This window comes from Oreochromis aureus, linkage group 17 (genome assembly GCF_013358895.1).
Source record: "Oreochromis aureus strain Israel breed Guangdong linkage group 17, ZZ_aureus, whole genome shotgun sequence".
NCBI classification, from domain to species: domain Eukaryota; kingdom Metazoa; phylum Chordata; class Actinopteri; order Cichliformes; family Cichlidae; genus Oreochromis; species Oreochromis aureus.
Window position 1 is genome coordinate 25,828,406 of NC_052958.1, and position 25,207 is coordinate 25,853,612.

General features: G+C 39.6%; 1 protein-coding gene across 3 annotated transcripts; it reads right to left on the reverse strand.

Moving 5' to 3' along the window:
- Positions 1–4,902: 4,902 nt before the first annotated feature.
- Positions 4,903–24,581, reverse strand: pomgnt1 (protein O-linked mannose N-acetylglucosaminyltransferase 1 (beta 1,2-)). Of its 3 annotated transcripts, none has more exons than XR_005608899.1 (22): positions 24,064–24,581; positions 23,132–23,234; positions 21,845–21,960; positions 21,044–21,109; positions 20,394–20,507; positions 20,169–20,286; positions 19,474–19,572; positions 18,052–18,179; positions 17,193–17,263; positions 16,959–17,034; positions 15,948–16,031; positions 15,745–15,786; positions 15,198–15,256; positions 12,075–12,147; positions 11,799–11,927; positions 11,312–11,437; positions 11,088–11,152; positions 10,954–10,998; positions 10,728–10,863; positions 9,742–9,851; positions 7,590–7,987; positions 4,903–6,556 (listed from the first exon to the last, which is right to left on the reverse strand). XR_005608899.1 is itself a non-coding variant. In XM_039601424.1 (22 exons), the coding sequence occupies exons 2-22, from the start codon at positions 24,181–24,183 to the stop codon at positions 7,906–7,908; spliced, it is 1,962 nt and encodes a 653-aa protein (XP_039457358.1). In that variant the 5' UTR covers positions 24,184–24,243; positions 24,356–24,581; the 3' UTR covers positions 4,903–7,905. The 3 variants fall into 3 exon arrangements, 2 of the variants coding, with proteins under 2 accessions (XP_039457358.1, XP_031593203.1); XM_039601424.1 differs by having other exon boundaries at positions 4,903–7,987; positions 24,064–24,243; positions 24,356–24,581; XM_031737343.2 differs by having other exon boundaries at positions 4,903–7,987.
- Between the last annotated feature and the right edge of the window lie 626 nt (positions 24,582–25,207).

Genomic DNA, 25,207 nt, shown 5'->3' on the forward strand with positions numbered 1-25,207 from the left:
TATAGATGCTAATTGCTGCTTTGGTAATCATGTTTGTGGAAAGTTTCATGCAGATTAGTAAACCTCTTAGGAGTTTCTAGGGTACAGTGGCTTGCGAAAGTATTCGGCCCCCTTGAACTTTTCCACATTTTGTCACATTACAGCCACAAACATGAATCAATGTTATTGGAATTCCAGGTGAAAGACCAATACAAAGTGGTGCACACGTGAGAAGTGGAACAAAAATCATACATGATTCACAACATTTTTTACAAATAAATAACTGCAAAGTGGGGTGTGCGTAATTATTCAGCCCCCTGAGTCAATACTTTGTAGAACCACCTTTTGCTGCAATTCCAGCTGCCAGTCTTTTAGGGTATGTCTCTACCAGCGTTGCACATCTACAGACTGAAATCCTTGCCCATTCTTCTTTGCAAAACAGCTCCAGCTCAGTCAGATTAGATGGACAGCGTTTGTGAACAGCAGTTTTCAGATCTTGCCACAGATTCTCGATTGGATTTAGATCTGGACTTTGACTGGGCCATTCTAACACATGGATATGTTTTGTTTTAAACCATTCCATTGTTGCCCTGGCTTTATGTTTAGGGTGGTTGTCCTGCTGGAAGGTGAACCTCCGCCCCAGTCTCAAGTCTTTTGCAGACTCCAAGAGGTTTTCTTCCAAGATTGCCCTGTATTTGGCTCCATCCATCTTCCCATCAACTCTGACCAGCTTCCCTGTCCCTGCTGAAGAGAAGCACCCCCAGAGCATGATGCTGCCACCACCATATTTGACAGTGGGGATGGTGTGTTCAGAGTGATGTGCAGTGTTAGTTTTCCGCCACACATAGCGTTTTGCATTTTGACCAAAAAGTTCCATGTTGGTCTCATCTGACCAGAGCACCTTCTTCCATATGTTTGCTGTGTCCCCCACATGGCTTGTGGCAAACTGCAAACGGGACTTCTTATGGTTTTCTGTTAACAATGGCTTTCTTCTTGCCACTCTTCCATAAAGGCCAACTTTGTGCAGTGCACGACTAATAGTTGTCCTATGGACAGATTCCCCCACCTGAGCTGTAGATCTCTGCAGCTCGTCCAGAGTCACCGCGGGCCTCTTGGTTGCATTTCTGATCAGCGCTGTCCTTGTTCGGCCTGTGAGTTTAGGTGGACGGCCTTGTCTTGGTAGGTTTACAGTTGTGCCATACTCCTACCATTTCTGAATGATGGCTTGAACAGTGCTCCGTGGGATGTTCAAGGCTTGGGAAATCTTTTTGTAGCCTAAGCCTGCTTTACATTTCTCAATAACTTTATCCCTGACCTGTCTGGTGCCTAAATCCAATCGAGAATCTGTGGCAAGATCTGAAAACTGCTGTTCACAAACGCTGTCCATCTAATCTGACTGAGCTGGAGCTGTTTTGCAAAGAAGAATGGGCAAGGATTTCAGTCTGTAGATGTGCAAAGCTGGTAGAGACATACCCTAAAAGACTGGCAGCTGTAATTGCAGCAAAAGGTGGTTCTACAAAGTATTGACTCAGGGGGCTGAATAATTACACACACCCCACTTTTCAGTTATTTATTTGTAAAAAATGTTTGAAATCATGTATGATTTTCGTTCCACTTCTCACGTGTACACCACTTTGTATTGGTCTTTCACCTGGAATTCCAATAACATTGATTCATGTTTGTGGCTGTAATGTGACAAAATGTGGGAAAGTACAAGGGGGCCGAATACTTTTGCAAGCCACTGTACATATATAGACATATGTACATAAATATGCTACAATCATATATAGTAAAAAAATTCAGAAGTGTTCTGTTTGGAGAAGGGGAAGCACTGGAATCCTGCATAAAAACCTGATACAATCTGTGACATACAGTGGTGGAAGCATGATAGCTTGAGCCTGTTTTGCTGTACAACACCAAGGACAGGTCACTATGCTTGCTGGAATTGAAAAATATGTTGTTAATTGATCTTAACAACATATTTTAAGCGATGGATTCAGGGAAAAGTTTTTTACGTGTGCTTTTAGATTTAACAGCTGCTTTTGACACAGTGGACCATAAAATTCTCATCTCCCGACAGGAGAAGTGGGTGGGCATCACTGCCTCAGCTCTGCAATGGTTTAGGTCCTATTTCTCTGATAGGAGTTTCTGTCTCATGATGGATGATTTTCTTCCGCTGCCCTCACCTGGGGGGTACTTCAGGGTTCCATTCTTGGTCCTCTAACTTTTCACTCTGTATTTCCTGCCGCTTGGTGCCATTTTTAGAAAGCATTGTGTTCCATTTCATTTATATGCTGATGACTGTCAAGTCTATTTCCCTTTAAAACACGGTGGCTCTGTTCAGCCTCTCCTTGATTGTCTCAGTGACATCATGAGGTGGATGGCACCAAATTTACTTAATTTTAATGAAAAAAAAAGACTGAGGTCATGGTTTTTAAATCCAGTGGCTCCAGTTCTATCCATCCCTTCCTTTTATCTAAAAAAAAAAAAAGGAAGAACATCATAGAAAAACATCTAACTGATCTGCAAAGGAAATGTTTAACAGAAGACTTTTGGTTAGGTTTCAGAACTCATTACAGCACAGAAACGGCATTAGTAAAGGTCACAAATGAGCTTCTTATGGCCTCTGACAGTGGACTTATGTCTGTGCTTATTCTAACAGACTTCAGCACAGCGTTTGACAATGCTGATCACAATAATTATATACATCTAGCAGAAAATGATGTAGGTATTAATGATACTGTGCTGCAGTGGTTTAAATCATACATTTTTCCTCTATTTCAATTTTGATGGTTTATTCACTGCTCTTGAATTAATGCTTTCAAACATTATCCATTAGCCTTGTTCAAACAGTCATTTATAACAGAAAAAAAACAGAGTGCTACACAGTTATACTACAAGTTGTAGAGTTTTGTATAAATTGATTGAGTTCCCTCTGTCATGGCTGCAGTTGTGTAGTGAAGTGAGAGTGACCCTTAAATTTTCAGCAGCCAGCCACACTAATCTATAATTTAGATGATGCATGAACAAAATGTCTTTGTATGCTATGAAACATGTCACTCATAGTGATGAATGCACAGAGAATTTCCATTCATCTCTGCAACTGCTCTTGCTCCCACAGAACCCCCCTCATCTGCACCATTCAAAGTTTAACAACTAACTGATCCGAGACCATGGGTGAAGATCTTTTGCTTTTGTTACAAAGTCAGTTGAATTCTAAAAAAAATAAAAATAATAATACATGAAAAATTAAAGAATATTATCACTGACCTGCATGGACTCACCCTTGTCATGCCCAAATAATCTTAGTGTTTCAAAACATTTCACATGACGTTAAGCAGTAGTCCTTTAGAGAGGTGTATGTCCTCTGAGGCCTCTACAAGCCTAACTCTGATGAGTTTAAATCCTCAGATCGGTTTCATTTTGATTGCTGGCTTAAATATAAAGCAGAATTTAAGACTCCTCCATCAGAACAGAAATGTCTCTACAACTTCAACTTTTAGTTATACTCACATGAATGATGCAAGTCAGCCATATGGTTGGTCACTTGGACATGATCAGGATCCCCAAACTAATCGCACAAGTGCTCAGTGAGGTCATGGCCACAGGCAGGCCATTCCATTCTTTCTACTCCCAAAATCTGGAGGTACTTCCTGATAAAGGGAGGGCTCGCTGGGAGCGAGCGACTTGGACAGGACAGTGAAATGGTTTAAATAACAGATACTCCTGATTTTTCTCAAGACTTTAAGCAAATAGTCACAAAGGACAAGTGCAGAATATTAATTTTATGAACCATTTATTATTGAATCACTCTTCTTTCTTCAGCCTAAACCTTTAAGGGCCTCAATCTCTCAATCCTATCCCTAACATCCTCCCCAATGACACCAACACTCTGCATGTACTCCTTCACTACATCCATGAACCTTCTCCATCTTCCTCCATCCTGAACACTGTCCAATATATCCACTATCACTCCTCTGTATATGACCAAACAATCTTGACCTTGTCTCTCCAACATCATCTCCAAACTGTTCAACCTGAGCTGTCTGTCTGATATAATCATTTCTAGTTTTGCCCATCCCAGTTAAAATCTTCAGCCTACAGTCTTTTTTTGTGTGTGTTACTGTCTCCAAACCATCCAGGGCTAAGTATTGTCTGCACCTGCTCACCATACCTCCACGCTCTTCTCTTTTGCTTTGGATGGTTGACCTCATGTATTTAAATTCATCTGCCTTTACTCCCTCTACTACTTTCAAGTTAGGATTGCACCTCCTCTTGCTCAGTTATCTTTAATCCCTCTTCTCCAAAGAATACCTCCACCTCTTTCACTTGGTCCTTACTCTCACTACAGTTGTCAGCAAACAGTGAACAGACTGTCCGGCCTGACCTCACACTTTTCAACTTTAAGGTATGGTTTCTCAAAAAATTCAGCTGATATTTGTAATTGAACAAGCCACCTGCAATCAGCTGAGAATGCTACAAAGCATATCTCTTTTTACGTCTGTAGAAGTCTGCCTCCACACACATGCATGCATCAGAACATGTGGCTCTCCTCGAACAAAAGAAAAGACTGATGTCAGGGGGGTAATCACCAAAAACAAACAGTTTAGCTGCAAAAGCTGTACCTCAAAGGATAGGAAGCCGCACTCATCCTTGGTCAGCCACAATGAATACAGAAATCCACCGAGTCCTGAGGATTTGCATACATTTCCCTATGAGGTTTTTGCCTCTCAGTTCCTTTGCATGCCTCTCATGGGAAATCTAGAGGCAGCTCCCTTTCTCGCTCTCTCTCAGAACAACAAGAGCTTCTAGTTTATTCCATGAATATTATAAACACACAAAATAAATCTTTATTTATGAATTATTAAAATGATGTACAGTACAGCCTTGAGGGGGGAAAAGGAAAAGCAAAAAGCATGAGAGTGAGTTTAAAAAAAAAAAATCTTTATTCATCTCCAAGATAAAAGAAACTCATACATGTCAAACTGCATTCAAGTCCACAGATCCTCCTGTGTCACTCATACGAAGCACTTTCCAGTATTTTCAGAATCCTGCCACAGCATTAAATCAACTGTATTGCTATGGAAACAATGATTCAATTCAATTTAACCCTTGAAACCCAGAGAAGCAGCAACACCAAAGTGAAATGAAGAACAATCGAGAGAGAGAAAAAAAGACAATGTGCAGAGATCTAAAACCAGAGAAACACACTGGGACTTAAACTTAGCCCCAACTTGAGTGGTTCAGTCTGACAGGTAAACACTGTCCAATCAAAAGACTGCAAATACTAACAGAGCATTAAAATAAATGCAAATTCATTTGGTTAAAGCATTCTTACATCAGCTGAAAAGCACATGTCCAGTATCTCTTCCACACACACACACACACACACACACACACACACACACACACACACACACACACACACACACACACACACACACACACACACACACACACACACACACACACACACACACACACACACACACACACACACACACACACACACACACACACACACACACACACACACACCCCTCTCTCTGTTAAAATGGTTAAAAACTCCACATTCTTTGAATACTTCTGGCAGTATATCAACATCTGGATTAAAAGTCAGTGTTTTTAGACCTTAAGTGAAACAAATGTTTCAATTATCTTTCTATTTTTAATTGCCTGAAACATCCATAACAGTTGTTTGATAACATAACATTTGATAAAGATAACATGACCGGTACAGAGTTAATAAATTATTAATCAGTTCTATAGTGTGACGTTCAAAATAAATGTATCCATGAGCAGATAATACTTGGTTTGTTTTTGCATTACTTACCATAAATAACAACAACATTTTCTTGAAGGGTTGGGTTTCTATTTGACCACCAGTTATAAAAACTACAAGAGAAAGAGCGGTTCTCACTCAACCATACACCCACACACTCTCTCTAAGCTGCATCTCAGGGCATTGAATGCGGCCAGTGAGATTATCAAATAAATCTCACTTTTTCACTACTCTTAAAAATGGATAACACTGCAATGAGGAACTCAAAAATATAAACATGCGTAACGAAGATTTAGTACCTCTTTTCACATTGCTACCTTCAGTGGATGGAAGTGGTGGAGCCTCTGGCCTCCAGGATGGTTGAGAGAGACCAAAATTGACATGCATACTAAGAAACTAGAAAAAAAATAAAATAATAGAAATAATTCAGTTTTTTAACACATATGCTGCATCCAGGAAGTAGCTGGTTGCAAGTACCTGCCTGCTGTGATGTCTGACCCACAATGACTTAATTAATATATGACTAAAGTGCTAGTTTGGGGATTTCATTTGGTACAAGCAGAGAAATTGCACTCGGTTCTTTAGGGTTTATACCAGGTGTTCTTGTTATCCGAGCCCTTCTCCTGTGTGACTGGATGGCTGTGTACAAAGTAGGTTTTTAGTAGCTTCAGTAGTTGAACACTGTTCGATCAGGAAACAAAAGAAGCAACTGGATGTTCAGCACCTTATGCAGCTGCCGCTGTCACTTGTATCTCAAAAACAGCAGCAAGCACAGAAAAAAAAGTGCGTCTGCCTCTGGAGGGGGGGAAAAAAAAAAACAAAAAAAAATAAATAAAAAAAATAATGCGTACACACGTAAATGCAGTGCTAGGATACAAATATCCTGAACTGTTTGTTTAGCACATAAGTTTGCATATTTAGCTCTGATCCTAGACACGGATTTTCCTGCATTTTTGGGGGGTACACAACAAAAGGGTTTCGTTCCTATTGATTGTTAATTATGATTTTCAGTTCCTGTGTCAATTATTACTTGTTGGTACTGGGAGGGCCACACGCTTTTTTCCCCTGACAGAACAAAAGCCCGTAGTGAACTTTACCAGAAACAGATAATTACATGGAAAAAGGTCAATTTACTAAATAAAAAAAAAGAAGAAAAAAAAGTCAGAATTTAAAGCGGTTTGTTCAACGTGCATCATTTTGTAGGTGAGCGCACATTAACATCACAGCCTTTGTAATTGTTCTGTTTTTAGATGCAGCACATGTTGTTAAAAGTATGACTTTTCAGGTTTTTGTCTCACGGCCACCTTTCAGATTACATCATCAACCTAATCAGAGGCAAGTGATCTAAACAGTCAATAACGGTACAAACCCATGGGGCTTTTACACTCAATATCCAATGCTGAGAAATATGCCAACTTTTAGATTTTAGACACACACACACACACACACACACACACACAGATAATGAAACGTTTACATTTTTTCATTGTAAAAGTTAGACTCTTAAAAATGCATTGAACTTGATCAAAGTGGATTTTCTTATTTAGAAAAAAAATCACTAACTTTTGACAGATGTAAAATAAATAGAGATTCGTTAAAATGTATGTACAAAAATGGACAAACACTCAGTAGTTAAAACACCAAACTATGAGGAGCACTGGCTTCATTCAGGTCAGTGTGTTTGTGTCAGTTGTACTGTTCTGTCAAAGACGTAGCTTAGTGATCGATCCACAAAAAGACACAGCTGTTGTGGCAGCTGTACACTGTTGTGGTTGAACAATCACAATTAACTATAACTAGTTTTAGCATCACTGCTGGACGGACTCACCAGTGCTGTTTGTAGTGTTAATTCTTCCTCCAACATAAAAAATAGACTCAGTGTCCAGGTATCCTCTTGTACCCAAGTCAGACCTGTAGCTCTGGGCCCCAGGCTGGATTATTAATGTTCGTTGTTGGAGAGAAGTTGTAGTGTTAAGGCCAGGGCTTGTTGAAGTCTCTGTTTCTGTTTTTGTGTGTTTGTGTGTGTGTGTGTGTGTGTGTGTGTGTGTGTGTGTGTGTGTGTGTGTGTGTGTGTGTGTGTGTGTGTGTGTGTGTGTGTGTGTGTGTGTGTGTGTGTGTGTGTGTGTGTGTGTGTGACATCAGATCTACATCTGCTCCACCGGTGCTCCCTCTTCTTTAGGAGGAGGCTCTAAATGAATGGGAGTAACATTCGCTGGTTTCCTCACACTGATCAGAATAAAAGAAGAGAGTACACATGAGGTTAAAAAAAGGAAGTGGAGAGATGATAACGTCAAGCACAGATCAAAACAAGAGAACATATAGAACTGAAGAAGCTTCTGCAGTTCTAAAGTTTAGAACCAAAGCTTCTCAGATGAGGTGTGAAACATCTTCAAGAAACTTTGTTTTCTTTCCAAGCTCCATAGACTCTGATCTGATCTAGATGACTGAGAACCTACACAGAAATACATGTGAATTAACGCAAATTGTTTTGTTCTTTTTATCTGGCGCGAATTTACCCAAGATGGTCATTAAAATGAGAAGTAAAAGCAAAAGACTTTAGGAATGCAACAGTAGTTGGCTGTTCTGGTGTTGTGAATTTGAAGCAGATTAATGAATCACGGTGATTTTTTTGCTCTTGTGGTCACTGACAAGGAGAACATATATTGATAGGAAAAATTATCACTAAATCAGTAATTAATGCAAAGAGAGGATGCAAAATTCTGACTCCAACAAGAGATTCTGTTAAAGGGCTTAAAGTTATTTTACTGAAATAAAGTTTCAAAAACAAAAACAATTTAATCGTTGAAGAAAGGAAGCGAAAACAATAACAGGAGTTATCATATTACTAATAAATTCCCTTTCTCCCTCTGAGGACTTGCACAGTGCAGCAGGACTGACTTTATTTAAAGTAAAGTTATTGGATATTCATGATTCTTTGTATCTTATCGTATTCACATTATGTCTTAAGGTGGAGTTTATATAACCTTTATATAATTATATAAATTAAGTTTATGGGCAATGGAAGGAAATCAAACATTTTCTTCAAATATTGGTGCTAATGAATTATTCCCTCCTCTCTAACGAGGTACCTCTTTAAAAGAAATGAGCCAGGGTACTCAAGAGTGTTTCAACAGTCTTCCTTCCTGAAATGCTCTTCTCATTAAAAGCACCAGTTATAACCAGTACCTCCCACATGAACCCTTAGATCCATCGTTTAATCATGTTTACAATTAATAAATCTGCTCCTTGTGTTGCTATGAGAACCAATATAACCATAAACAAGTGAGAGATGCAGCATCTCACCAAAATATCAACAATCTGGCTAAAACTTAAACAAACATACAGAGAATGGACCTTCTAAGCATTTCAAAGCTAAATGCCAACTGTGTAACAGAATGTGTGCTGGACTGCCAATCACTTGAGACCTGGACCTGAATACATCCAAGCCAACAGAAGACTGCAGGTGGTAGCAGACTGACTGCCTGATATAATAGGCAGGCAGCAAACAGAGACAATATGTTGTTTAGACTCCTTAAGTTATTTGCATAGCCCTTTATCTATCCAAAGTACCTGAGACTTTTCCTTTCTCCCTTTCCTGTGACGTAAAAGGTCATTGTTTGCGTTTGTTTCCACTGTGAAAACCCTGAATTATTCATGCAACGACCAGGCCACATCTCTGCTGTTTGCATCCCTCTCCATCTTCATTTTCTGTTCTGCATTTACAGGCCGTCACACAGACCTGCTGCTCTACCACAAACAGAAGCTGCTCTTAGGTAATAAACAGGATATTTTTTCGTTTTCCTCTCAGGGTTGTGGAAATGTTTCAGCTTGTTTCATACTGTATTAGGGTGCAACTGCTGTAAAACATCAGAAAATGGTCATACGATTTCCCTGTCTCTATCTCTGACACATTTCTTGTTTTCCCAGAAAGCACAGAAAGATTATAGGTATGGGCTACATATAATCTGAGAGTTACTTACGAGTACGGAGAGATCGGAACAGCCACGACCAACACGTGGTTCCTTTTTCTGAAGAGCCGCCATAAACCTCTGTGGTACCCCCGAACATCTAGATCCCAAACGTGCAGGCACTAAACAAGAGACATGATAGAATTTATAAGGGCTTAAATCACTGTCTGTAAACATCACAATGGGGCGATCGTGGCTCAAGAGTTGGGAGTTCGCCTTGTAATCGGAAGGTTACCGGTTCGAGCCCTGGCTCGGACAGTCTCGGTCGTTGTGTCCTTGGGCAAGACACTTCACCCGTTGCCTACTGGTGGTGGTCAGAGGGCCCGGTGGCGCCAGTGTCCGGCAGCCTCGCCTCTGTCAGTGCGCCCTAGGGTGGCTGTGGCTACAACGTAGCTTGCCATCACCAGTGTGTGAATGTGTGTGTGAATTAGGGCTGCCACAAACGATTATTTTGATAGTCGACTAGTCACCGATTATTTTTGCGATTAGTCGACTAATCAGATCATGCATCGATTGGACGTAAAACTTACAGCTTGAAAATATGTTAAACGTTTATTTTGTGACCCAGAAAGAATAATAAGAGTAATATTAAAACTAACTAGCTGCCGCCATTGTTGACAACTGCGCTGGGCCGCACTATGAATTCTGGGACACAGCTTCTTCTTCTTCGGGGTTTAACGGCAGCTGGCATCCTTTACATGCACTGCTGCCATCTTCTGTTTCAGTCCGTTATTACACTTTTAAATCCTACTACTTATTCCTGCGTCTTTTGTGATCTTACAAAGCTTCAAACGACGCGTCGACTATTAAATCAGTCGTCGACGATTTTGATAGTCGACGTAATCGTGACTAGTCGACTAATCGTGGCAGCTCTAGTGTGAATGGGTGAATGACTGGATATGTAAAGCGCTTTGGGGTCCTTAGGGACTAGAAAAGCGCTATATAAATACAGGCCATTTACCATTTACAAACAAGACCACTTATGTAAATATGACCACCTTGGCAAGCTCGGTCCAAGTGGATGTATCTGTTTCAGACTCCATCTTAATGAACATGATGTAGATCTTCCCCTCAGAGTCAGGCAGGAATGAGTCCTCACATGGGTTTTTGGTGTGGTCTAGCACCTCTGCCTCTCTGGAATCACACACACACACAAAATTTACTTTTTGTGGTTTACAACAACCATAAGCAAACACGCTGAGTGATGCCAGAGTCTGTACTCACTTCAGCAGGTTCTGGATTTCAACTTCATAAGCATCTTTCTTCAAGCTGTGAAGCACAATTAAAGCCAAGTCTGTCACCATGTAGCCAGATTACTTACAGACAACAATAGCATTTAATCACATGGCTGTACACACCTGCCCACGTTCTTCAGTTGTACATTGGGAACAGTGTTGAACTTGTGCTTTTTGAAATACACCTCCTATGTGACACGAAGAGACAAAACAGCAATCTTTAACAGTGGGCTAAAAAGATACAGCTGACTTAACTGCTCTAGTCCTGCCTTCAAACCCGTTGCTTTGGGTCACGAATACACAAATGAAAAGCTGATGACAATCAGCATTTTTCTTTCAGATCTTACGTGAAAATAGCCATTCATGTTGAGGCCGATGATGCCGAAGTGGTAGGAGCGGGACACGTCAGGGATGATACACTCTCGGCCTTTCCTCTGCTCTGGCATTCGCATCCACATGTCCCAGTCCCACAGCTACAAGCCAGAAAGAGCACAGGCACGCACTTAGTCAAGGTCTTTCAACACCGCCTCATACGCATGCACACCGTGTTCCTGCATTTGTTTTTACTTGTCAGCTAGACACTATTCTTTTTAAGCCCTACATAAATATTATTAAAAATTTTTAGCATTACAACATGACAGTAAAAGCAACAACATAACATATTAAAAATCCTTTCATGCAGCTCCTTTTTAATCACTTTGCTAAATGACAATCAAACTTTATTCATATTTAAAAGTTACTGAAGATTATTCACACTTCACATATCTATTATGGCCAGTGGAAGAATCAATCAGTGACTAAATATCACAACAAAAGAAAAGACAAGTCCTGCACCTTTTCGGGTGTAGGCCATTTTGGCTCCAGCTCATCTTTGTAGAGGCTTTTCTTCAGCACCCAGCCCAGGCCGGGCATACTCTCCACTCTGTAGAGCAGGGCTGGGTCCTCTGCTGTGTGCTCATAGCCCTGATCAACACCACATATAGAGGAGCGTTATCATCTACATAACAAAGACTGGCGGGACAATGTTCATAAAAAGCAGACTTAGAGAAGTCAAATAGAGAAGCCATTTAAGTGTGAAAATAAGGGATGCAGATGATAGTCAGCACTCACCTGGTCGTTCCAGGCTGAAATACAGTACAGGCTGTCATCCTCATCCAGCAGGTGGATGGTCTGACTCAGGAAGCTACAGAAACAGAGAAAATATTGATAATATAACAGTTTTCTGACAATAGTCTGCATATAAAAGGTGTCTAGTTGGCAGTTATGATTTTAGAAAAAAAACACAACCATGAAGAAAACTTTGATCTAAACAGAAGACCTGAACATACCGATGTCTGATCACTGAACAGGAACATTGTTGTGGTACTTCAACAGATTAGACTGTGATTGAAAGCTGACACAGGCAGCTGTAGCATACTGTGGTCTGATAGTGTTAGACTCCAGAGCAAGCATGCTGCTGTTGCGTTTTGGAGCATTTTATTGGAATTATCTGACAATTAATATGCGCTATCGTGAGGTACAATCCTTCTGTGAAGTTAGCAGGTGTGTGTGTGTAGGTGTTGCATAAAATTTCTAAATGTTAGGTCCTATATCTAGTACTCCAAGGCATTTCAGACCTGCAAAGCTGAAAGATTTTCTTTGTTTTTGATAGAAAAACTCCAATGATGTGTTAGTCTATGGGCTTCTCTTTCATTCTCACAGTTGTGGTCGGTGTAATGCTTTTTTTTTTTTTCTTTTTTCCCTCCAGTAACATAATGTTTGTTGTTATGGATTGAAAATACTTTACTTGTCTATTGTCAGCTTCAATCCACATTCAATGGCTTTTTCTACAGAAGTGCACTCAGCAGATGAATGCCAAATATGATCAATTTAGTTTCTTAATTAAAAAAAGTACAGAAAGCAACATTTACATTGAGCCTGACGTGGTCATACACATAAAGAAATGAGTCTCTTCCTCACAGTGAAGATTACAGCTCATTAATTTAATAAGGTATTAGATCAATATCTATATTATATCAGAAGTGGAAATAATCCATGCATTAGGAACTAACTGGAATGCACAGGTTGTAATCACAGTCTCATTTAAAATGATTGCGGCCGATATCAGATGTTTGCTACAGTTAAGTAGTTACATTTACTACTCCTGAACTGGAATTGTAGATATTCCCTTAAGAAACTACAACTATTGGAAATAAAGAAGAAATAACAGGCTTGTTTTTGTCAATAGAAGCAAGCTTTAATTTCAGTGCTCTCTAACTGAAAGCTTGAAGCTCAAAAGCAAACTGGCGCAAACACAGATGATGGCCGCAAGTTCTTCTCCACTATTTGAAGTGAGAGCTTCAAACAGATTGGTCAGCCCAGGAGGGAAGCTGGAGCTTTCACAGCAGCAAACACACAGTTCAAAGCACAGCCTGTTCGACAAAGGAAGGCTGGAGGTTCTAACAGAGCAGAGCATTATTATCACTGTGGGTCTACTGCCATCTGGTGGTGAATCTTGCAGGTCAGAGTGTTAAAAGGCAGTCTCAGCTGACATTATAGAATCAAAAACATCTTTATAATGTCACGGAAGAGCTGAGGATGCTATGCAGAAAGTTCTCTTTAACAAAAAAAATAAAGATGCATTTCCACTTGATCTCCTCCTCATCTCATCATTAAATTGTGGCTAACTATAAATCACAGCTTGCTGCAAAAGCAACAGCACAGAGGTTGGACACATATTCCTAGTATACATTTGAGTCCTTAAGAGTTACTATCCCATTTAATGCACAAGCTCTTTCTCTTGGAGAAAGAGAACGAGCACCAAGTTTGAATGTGTGCCTACATTCAAACCCAAAGGTGGCTTTGTCACACGAGGACTGAAACAAGCAACATGGCTATTGTTCATTTTAACCTTCACAAGAATGTGCACCTAGTTCATCTCCAAGGTTAAAAATGAAAATACAGAGTTCTTTTCGATGGTCCTGAAGTGTCTTATGACGCGATTATGCTTCACATCCCCACCCTCCCAAATGGAACGACTAAAGTACTGGTGCAAGTTGCTGCTTTGGTGTCGTTTTGTCCAGTTGTGCATCTCTCAATTTGTCTAACTTTATGTGTTTATTCGCTGCCGCTGCAGCCAGGACAAAGATACAAGTGTAGGCTTTTGTCAGTTTTTACTATCATTTTAGTAACGCCTCAGTACAGAAGCTCAGAGATTCACAAATTATACAGAGAGATGTTGCAACAGTTTGACTTTCTGTGATGTCTTTACTAGTTCTAGTTTTGACTTCTTTTCCTTTTATAACAGCGCTGACAAGTACTCAGTAAGTGCTAGTATAAATGGTACAGCGCTGTGGCGGCAAAACTGTCAGGGTGCAATGCAGCCAATGTGGCAGGAGTCACGGGGCCCTTATGGAAACCTTTTAAGAGGATCACCTGGAATGGAACTAATTGGTGTTTATTATCTGGCTTCATGTATAGATAAAGCTGGGTATCATCTAGTAATTAAAATGTATGCTATGCCCTAAAAATGATACTGTCCAAGGGAGGTTTGTATTGTATACATTGTTTAGGCAAAGTTACACACTGATGCAACATTAATTTTAATGAACCTCCAACTGATGTAACCAGGTGTTATTAATACCAACAGGAATTATAATATTACAGAATTTATGTTTATCCTTAGCCAACACTTTCAGGGTTTCTTCAGAATCGCCTGCTCTGGGCCCTGGAAGACAATCTATTATGGTTGCTGGTGTCTCTAATGTCACGTATCTGAAAACTGAATCAAGATGGTGGAATACCGTGAACCTCTGTTTAGGGCTATATTCATCCTAATCATCACCTAGCCAGCCCGATTTACAGGCTGCTCAGGACAATACAAGGGGAGAGCCACCAATCGGCCAAGCAAGAAAAAGTGTAGGGGGCATACATTTTAGACTTAACTGTAGTTTAAAGCATTTACAGCTTACTACACTGAAGTAATTAAGCAATACATAAGCAATTAAATAAACTTCACAATAACATTAAATGTAAAATCAATTTAAAGGGAGTTTGCTCTGAAATAATGGAGAATTTTTAGCATAGATTGCAGAAGCATGAGTACAGTCTAACAGAATGAGAACCAAAAACAGCAGCTGCATAAAGAGTTGTCAGTAGAGAGTGACCAGATATCAATCAGTAAGAGCCCTTTCCTGGAACTAACATGGACATCTGGCTGCTTTTAGTAGTGGTTATGTAGACTGGAAGAAATACCTGAAGAAGTCAATGGATATATCAAGATCTTCTTCTAGTACAATGGCATAATTAGCATCCTGGGAAAAGATAAAACAGACACAACAAACTCTAATGAGCGCATACATATGGTACATACAGACTCTACCCCAGGCAACTGCACAATAAAACACCCACAGTGCATTCACAGAGTTCGCTGCATAAAATCATAATGTCAGTGTTGACAGTAAGAGTTTCAGAAGTCTCATTAATATTGAGTGGAAGCAGAAATTTACATGTATACAGCTACAATTCAGACTTATGTTAGAGGGTTTACCTCTGGTTAAGTTGCAGGTTAGTGCAAGTTATGATGGTCAGAGAAACAAATGAATTGGAGCAACTGAGTGTGCACTGTGAAACCTCTGTTTGGACGTGTCAGATGATTTCTTTTTAAATTAAAGAAATGCTGAAGTGCAATGTAAAATTGAGGCTGTACAATGCACATATTATAAAAGATGAAAAATTCAAATAAGAGTTATAACAAGCTGCATTAACATGATAAAGATGAGTGTTTGATGTTGGTACTTACTGGGTGAAGATTGAAGGTTGCAGTCAGACTCGCTTTGTAGTGCTGTGGTTGAGGAAAGAGATGTTCGAGTTTCACAGTAACAAAGAATAATTAAATAAAGACACTGCTGAACGTTTCTGTAAAGGAAACATCGGTCCTTTAAAATCTAAGCTTGTATTGCTCGCAATTATGTGTTAACCCTTGAATGAGAAGCTGTTGCTTACCTGAGACACTCTGGCATTCTTGATGCTGATAGGTGTGTGTTGAACTCCCTTCAGTCCAAACAGGTCAACAACATCCATTGGCTCCTGAGTCAAAAAGGCAGATGTTTGAGAGCTACAAAAAGATTCTTTAATAATTTGCAAAATTTTTCCCTGAACAAAATCCACTGAGGTGGTGAGTATAACCTGAAATGACCATTCTGTTTCTAAAAGAAATAGAAACCTAAAGAGAGAACACATAAAACACAAAAAGTGGATTTCTGTAGTTCTAGTTTAAATTGTTGTAATCTCACACAGAGTGCAGTTTAATCGTATTTTCATGGTAATTATGGCGAAGATACACTGTAAAAATTCTTCTTTTTTTAACATTTAGGTAAGATAATTAATTCATAGATTCAGTTCATTCATTTGCTAAAACACACGTGATCGTTATAAGTCAAACTGACTCGCAATTAAAAAAAAAAAAAAAATTGGGGGCAGTGGTCAGTGGTACCCCTTCGTCTCCTAGAGAGAGATAGTATTAATTTTAAAAGCCTTGTTTACAAGTTATCGCATTCACAAGGCTTTCTAAAAAACTTGACCTCTGACCTTGAGGTCACTGAGATTCAAACTCATCCAACATTTTTATTAGGAGCACCAATATTATCAATTTCAAATTCCTACGAGTTACCTAAGTTATCGCATTCACAAGTTTGGTGTTCACGCTGCCTGCCCGGCAGGTTAACAACAAATCCGCATCAGCCTTTTACAGCCAAGGGGTAAAAAGTTACCCATAACTTTTACAGTCCGTGACAAGGGAAAAGATATTTATAGATATCTAAACGATCTATAAAGACTTCTGCAAATATAATTGTTTCTTGTATTTGTTTAAAATAAGGTATTGAAATATGATGTCTTGATTAAGATCTTAAAATTGTATGACTCAACACATGCACGTACACATATACAACAATCACTGGCAAACTGCAGCAATAAAAAAAAATATTATAATAATAATAATAATAAATAAGGTACCTCATAATATCCATCAATGAAGACTGTGATCATCTGTGGGTTAACACCATGAGCTGAAAGAAGTGACCTCAGCATGCTAAACAACAACAAAAAAACAAAAACAAAAACCTGGTTATATTTTTACTGAGATTTATTACCTTGTTCTGTTGTTCTGTTCTCCTGTATGACTACCATTCGTTCCACTTTAACCACAGAAGAGACTTTAAAATTCTGCCAGTATTTTTCAGATCTTACCGGTAGAGATAGTTAGGTCTGTTTCCTGCAATAACGGCCACTGGGACATTGAAAACATTATTGTTGGGGAGCTGCAAGGACAAAACAGAGTAAAAATGTGATCATACTGAATCTACACTTGCACACATGAAACTCAAATTAGTGGACAAGAAGACAAGAATCGGTAAAGCATACACCTGATTACTTAAATAAAGTATATGAGCATTTCAAGAATGACACTTTACATAGACTATACAGCCTCATGTATTTGGACAGCTGGCCAGGTAAATCCTGCAATTTACCTTCATTCTTTTCCATCTGTCTAAGAAGTGGTTTGTTAACTACTGGACTTTTCTCAGCTAACTCTGTCCTTCCTGTTCTGTGGCATCCTTCAGGCTTGTTTGTCAGATGAAGGCCCCTTATGTCATTCAACTGTCTTGAGTCCCTCGCAGCATGCTCAGACAGATTCGGGCTCCACCATTTTTGACTGCAGATGATGACAGTCTGTTCTGTTCTGTTCCTGAGATCCACTGCAAACTGGAGGGTCACTCTAACTGAGCCTGAAGAGCACTAACGCCAATATCCTGAGCTCACTACAGAGCAGCACAGGAAGTATCATCGAGACAGTGAAGTTGAGCATACTCAAACATACGAGCAAGTGTGCTCAGTGCCTCACTACTCGCTCAAATGCTACTCTCACTTCTGTGGGATTCTGTCTTCATCCAAGACCAAAAAAACCATACAAATTATAGCAAAATAAATAAATATCATTTGACTGATGACAGGACATTACTCCCTCCTTACAGCTTGGCATTCCTGTGCTTCCCCACACAGGAAAAACATGGTGAAAATAAAGAGTCGTGTCTGTTACGTGTCTTACAGGGTCGGGATTAAACTCTACGGGTGCCGGATCCTTGCAGCTGCAGATGCTGCCGTATCCTTCCACCTTGCTGCAGAAGAGTTTCCTCCTCCTGTTCAGCTCCGTGTCTGCCCAGTGGCACTCTGCCTCTGCAGAACATAAGATCACATCCCAAATTATTTTACAGTGTTTTGTAACATATGAAATTATTTTGGCAAGAGGCTTACTTCAAAGCTAGAGAAGTAAATAATGCTAAAAAGATACAGCAGGAGGAACATGTCGGAATACATTAGGTGAACTGTCAACAGGCCAGCAACATGACTGGGTATGAAAAGAACATGTTAGAGAGGCAAACTTGTATCTGTGTCATCCATAAATACAGCTTAAAGCTCTATCATGCAAAAGAGGAAGATGTATATGAACATGAACATGCTCTGAGCCAAAGCTCACGTAAATTGACTAAGGCAAAGTGGGAAACTATTCTCTTGTCAGACAAATCCAAATTTTAAATTATTTTTGGCAAACATGGCCACCATCGCATTCTCTGGATTAAAAAGAATTGGGACCATCCTGTTTGTTATCAGCACTCAATCCAAAAGCCTGTATCTCTGATGGTATATAGATGGGTGCATTAGAACTGGCAGCTTGCACATCTGAAAAGGTGCTATTAATGCTAAAATGTGTACACAGGTTTTAGAGCAACGTGCTCCCAAAGAGAACACTTTTTTTTTTTTTTTTTTTTTCCCCATGTGAGGCATATTTCAGCAAGACAATGCTAAACCGCAAAATACATTGGTTAGAATTATAGGTGTTGAACTGGCCTGCCTGCAGCCGAGACCTTCAATTAGTTAAAAATATTTGACACATGATGAAATGAAAAATACAACTAAGATGACACAAGACTTTTCAGCAGCTCGGCTCCTGTATCAGACAAGAATGAACAACTTTCCTCTCCCCAAAGTTCAACAACTGGTTTGAACTCATAATTTTTCTCAGTTTTAACATTTGTGTTATTTTGTGAATAAAATGTGATTGAGACTTTCAAATCATCATCTTGTTTTTAATTTACATTTTACAGTTTCCCCAACTGTGGCCAAAATGCTCATGCTAAACCTACAAAATGTGAAATCCAACACTACCGGGTGACTACAACCATCATTCATATACAGTCTTTGGCTCAAACTTTTAACTCATCTGGTCCCTACGAGGTCGGGACTAAAATATACTAATATAAGCAGAAGCAACTCCCCCACTTTGACTTTTTTCTCAAGGACACAACTTTTACTGCATGTCATCGCACTTTCAAAAGATTATTCATAAAAAAAGATACAAGTCTTTTAGTGAATAAAATACTTTTTTGTGTGTGTGTGTGTGTGTACATGAGAGGGGGAATCTAGTTTAAATATTTCACCCTTTGTCAAGCATGCTAAAACTGGCGCTTACCTTCAGAGGCAGTAAGTTGCACTTCAGTCTTGAGCAGCACTGGGTCTCCCCAGGTAGACAGAGCTGGAGACTTTGAATGCTTCTCTCCATAAACCTGACCTGAACACAAAAACAACGTCAAGTCAAGAGAGGTAATCTCAGGGCAAGTCTACTGACAGCTTTATCAGTAAAGATCAAAGAAGCCATTTTTATGGTTTATACTGATAACTTCTCAACAAACTCCAAGTTTATGTAGAAAATAGTGATGAAAAACTGCACAGACAATTAAATATATCCATCTCTTTTGTTTCCTGTAAACCAAAGATGATTAAGTTCAGCCTAAGAGAACGTGTTTAACCATTAGTGACAACACCTCAAGCACAAAGGTCAAGACACAAATGTGAATATGTAGAACAAAAAAGTCTTTCTTTCAGTCATACACAGTAAAGTTGTAGTGGCCCAGAAAACAATCTAAGCTGATCCTAGTTAAAAAAAAAAAATAAAAATAAAAATCATATGTCAATCAACGATAAAATGGTGCACTTTGGGCTGACTTTGTGAAATCTCATAATCAAATCTTCTTAATGTTTCTAAACAACCAATCATAATTCTCCCCAGCTCCTCAGATGTTTTGTGACTGATCGATTTAGTGAAGCTCTTCCTGTATAATGGCTGTCCTCAGTGTCATTGTTAAAAATGAAGGTCTGCTTTTCTACCTCCTTTCTTCACCACTAGAGTCCACATGTCTCTCCAGCTCAGATTGAGGGACACCTGGCTACCCAGACTCTTGAGCAGGTTCTTAGCAGCATCCTTCAAGTGGAATGTGCCCTCATCCTGCAGGACAAAAAACCCCCAAAAAACAAAAACCACAGTTACGGGTATGGTTTACGACTGGAACATGAATATCCCCTTCACTCCTCAGACAGTTAGTAGCTCCTGACCTTTATGGTAAAGATGAGGATTCGACCACGAGTCACCATATTGAGGAACAGGATCATGGCTTCATCCTCATGGGGAGAGTAGGTGTCAAATATCCTCTTGGCCATCACATGACCCTGTGAGTGAGTGAGTGAGTGAGCGAGTGAGCGAGTGAGTGAGTGAGTGAGTGAGTGAGTGAGTGAGTGAGACAGACAGACACACAGACACACACACACACACACACACACACACACACACACACACACACACACACACACACACACACACACACACACACACACACACACACACACACACACACACACACACACCCCCTTATTGAAGCCTATTTAAATACACCTATAAAAGTTATTTCTGCAGAGGCCACACTAAAAGTGTCTTTAAAAAAAAACAAAAAACAGAAAAATCGGAAATTGCTAAAAATCTACTACTGACATTTGATAAGTTTAACTTCGACGTTGTTTGTATTGTGATGAATACAGCTATAAAAACAGTGAAACACAGTTAGCAAAAAATCATGATAACATGATGCATCCATTTTTTTCCTCCCACCTCTAGTATGTACAGTAATTGCAGTTTGTTATATTTTACATATGAGTTGCCAGTGGAAAGACATGCATCATGATATGAAGAATAAGCAGCACATGCTCACAGTTGCTTGGTTGAGAACTATCACATGGATCCCTCTGCCTTGTTCTCGCATGTCATCTTCCAGCACCTGCAGGAACAAGTAAAATAAAGAAAAATAATATTTTTACTGAGCCAAGTGTGTCAGACACTAATCTTACCTGGGCAGGCTCCCCAGGTATACTCTACATTGTTTTATTTCTATTTAAAATACAAAATACATTTGATTTATTAGCGGGATAGGGACTTCATTGCCAGTGGCAGTCTAAGATGGTAAAGTTATCCACATGATGAGAAACTTACTGGAGACTAATTTGTATTGTTGTTGCTGTACATGGTGTTATTTATTAAATACAATACAATTCTGTGAGAAATGTGGCATGTGAATGCTCAGCCAGAAGAAACAGTCTGATGCTTTGTGTCTATCATTAACCAAATTAATTATAAAGGATTATTACCATTTTGAACATGAGTTCAATGACATTAAAAAGCCAAAATTTAAACACCTTGCATTGCAAATATTTCCCTTGACAAAACAGAACTCAACTGAAAACCTAACAATAAAATGAAGGTTAGTGGGAGGAAAGATTAGTCTAGGATGTATAGATTGTCTTGAAAACTGGGATGGTGAGAGGCCCAAGCAGCAGCAGCTTACTCGGTCTGAGTAAGATTGTTGACGTCTTCAGGCACCTGGAAAGTTAGTGAGACCAAACCCTCTGTTGTTGTGTGAGTCGGTTATATTAGCTAAGCCCCTTTGAGTATTAAAGCAGAATGTCTCAAGTAACCTGACAGTAGGCATCAGCCAGTTAACCAGTTATTCACCCACCGTGGTGCCATCTACTGCCACGTAGACCTTGGAGCGGCTGGAGTACACCTCAATGTCGAGGACTTTGCGTCCATTAGCTGGCCTGCGTGCTGTCTCCATGTTAGGAATAACATCCTCTAAAGAGAGAGAAAAACAAACATCAAGATCAAGATGATGCACTTCATAATAAAACTAAACTTTAATGGAACACTTTCACTTCGTGTATCAGAAGGTTAATGAGTGATGGGTGGATCTGTCAGATAGCAACAGACCGATCAACCCTCAACTCTTCTATTAAACTGAGTTTGAACATATTTAAATACTGACTGTTACATTAACATACAGTAAACGTTTCAGAGGAATTGACTGAAAGCTGCATTACTGTCCAGAGAGTCACAGAGTTAGACATTTGGGGACTATAGACTGTACTGTATACTGTATACATATATTGTAGATGAGATATTTTATAGAATCACCTTGAGGAAACTATATAAATAAAACTGAATTTAAATCCATGACAAAATTGCAGTGTCTGTCCAAGTATACTGATGGGTGAAAGACTGTAGTTAAAGTTCACTCTGAAATCACAAATCAAGATAAAAAGTTCAAGTTGACATATCAAAGGATGAGACGTCCATCTATCAGGCCGATAGGCCGAAATACTACTAATCACAAAAGTCTGCTACAACTCAAAGCTAAAGCTGTGGTCACTCGCCAACATTCATCATGGGTAAAATACCATGGTAACGAGTTGCTTGTAGCAGGGTTTTTTGCGGAGTTATTGTACAGCACAGACCTTTAAAGACTTAGAATTAGATGCAGAAGTGTGAATTCATTTAGGATTTTCACTAATCCACACAGGGTCAAAATAATAATAATAATAATAATAATAATAATAATAATAATGCATTGGATTTATATAGCGCTTTTCAAGGCACCCAAAGCGCTTTACAATGACATTATTCATTCACGCTCACATTCACACACTGGTGGAGGCAAGCTACGGTTGTAGCCACAGCTGCCCTGGGGCAGACTGACAGAAGCGAGGCTGCCATATCGCGCCATCGGCCCCTCTGGCCAACACCAGTAGGCGGTAGGGTAAAGTGTCTTGCCCAAGGACACAACGACCAGGACAGAGAGGCCGGGGATCGAGCCGGCGACCTTCCGGTTACAGGTGCCCTTCCCAACCCCCTGAGCCATGGTCGCCCCCTATATAGTACATACAGGCTCAAATTTATACATACACTCACTTAAACCTGAGTGTACTAAGTATAAGTAAGTAAAATGACATGTGAACATGTTTCTCACCATATTCTTGGGCTGCTGCATCTTCACTGGCAACTCTTCTCGTATCCAGGATGAGTTTAATGTTGACTATGACGGTTATCAGCAGAAACAACACGGCACCAGCCTGTAGGATAAAAAAAAATATGTATCAGTGTTCATCTTGATGTCTGTAGTTAGTTAATTTTGATATTATTAAACTCTACAAATGGTTCACTTAATTGCTGATCTGCTGGCACTAATGAGTCTTGATTTCTGCTGTGAGATTCAGATGGTATTTATTTTATTGTCATTTAAATGCGACACCCAACAAGTATTATTGCAGGCCACATCCCTTCCTCTATGACTATGGTGTGCTTATTCTGATGTCTGTTTATGGGACAACAAACCATGTTACAAAGCTTAAATCAACTCAAACTAGTTTCTTGAACATGACAATAACCTCAATGTACTCAAATGGCCTCCACAGTTACCAGATTTCAATCCAGTGGATTGCTTTGGGATGCAGTGGAGTGGGAGATTGAGATGAATGTACAACCAACAAATCTGCAGCAGCTGTGTGATGCCATCATGTCAATATAAATCAAAATCACAGAGTGTTTCCAGAATCTTGTTAGATCTATGCCATGAAAAATGAAGGAAAATAGGGGTCCAACCCAGTACGAGTAACATGTACCCTACAAAGTGCCCAGTGAGTGCATCTAGGACCAGGCACTGATATAATCAAGCCAGGATATGTCTTGCAGCCTTTACTTTGAAAGAACACCTGACATTTCCTTTACCAAAACTTTTTGGCAAGATGAAACCTTTAAATATGAGCTAATGTGGCTTGTTAAATGTAAAACAAGCGAGAAAACAGGACAATTAGCCAGGACAATACGTTTATTTTATTGATTTACAGCAGCAACATCACTCTTTAGCTGAGCTCTATCAGTACAGACCGTTTAACTATTTACCTGACAGAACCGGCGAATCGTCCTCTTGTTGGTCAATTTGTATTTCCAGGTGAGATAGAGACTCCTCTGCTGGCGGGGGATGAAGGGCTTAGCTCGGGGATTGGGGGTCCAGGTCTCCATCCCGGACACCGACAGCCGCCTGGACACAGCTCACGCCCTCCGCCTGCTCTCCTCCACTTTCTGCAACCGGGACATGCACAACTCCACACCACCAAAACACGGCTGACTCTTACATGCTCACCTGAGCTAAACAAGAGACGCGAATAAAAAGGCACTGTGCACAAATAGTCACCAAGTTTAGCCGACGACACCAAACTGCCATGTGACTGTACGGGGCTTTAACATGCTCCAGCCGCTTCTTTTCTGTTCACGTATGAACATCATTAATCACGGAGTGTTCAGTAAGTCTTGTAGTGCCATTTATATTCCATAGTAAGCAGATGCTTCCAGAAAAGTAGCTTTAAACCGCAACATACACAGAGTTTCTGTCGCAGAGCAAAATACGTCACAGAGGTCCTCTTCCTTCTTCGTTTTTTAAATAGGCAGAAAAGACATTGGCGTATTTCTGCCCTCTACCGGTTGTTATTCGAGTTAACGCTTATGATTGACGTTAATTTGTTTGTTTTAAAGTAAGTAAGGTAAGTAAGAGCCCGCTTTCCTACGTATTTTAAAACTTAGAAGGACTTAATGGGAGCAATAGCATTGTGTATTTCAAGTTGAAATGTCACAACAAGACAAGGCAAGGCAAGTTTATTTATATAGCACAATTCAACAGCAAGGTGATTCAAAGTGCTTTACAGAGACATTAAAAACAAAAACAAATAAAAAGCATCTTGATGCATTCTCAATCATCCAGGAAAGTAAATCTCCAAAAGTTGATTCTGTTCATCTGGACGTAGTGTCTCCCACAAAACGCTACGTCCAGATGAACAGAATCAACTTTTGGAGAAATAAAAAGCATGATTTCAAATTGATTAAAACAAACAAGCAAACAAACAAACAAACAAACAAAACAGTATATAAAATCAAAAATTAGAACAGTAGATAAAATCAGAACAGTAGATAAAATCAGTAGTTAAAATGTAAGTTTTGAAATTTAAGCTTAAAAGTGCGGATTTGGTGCTTTATTCAAATGCAGCTGAGA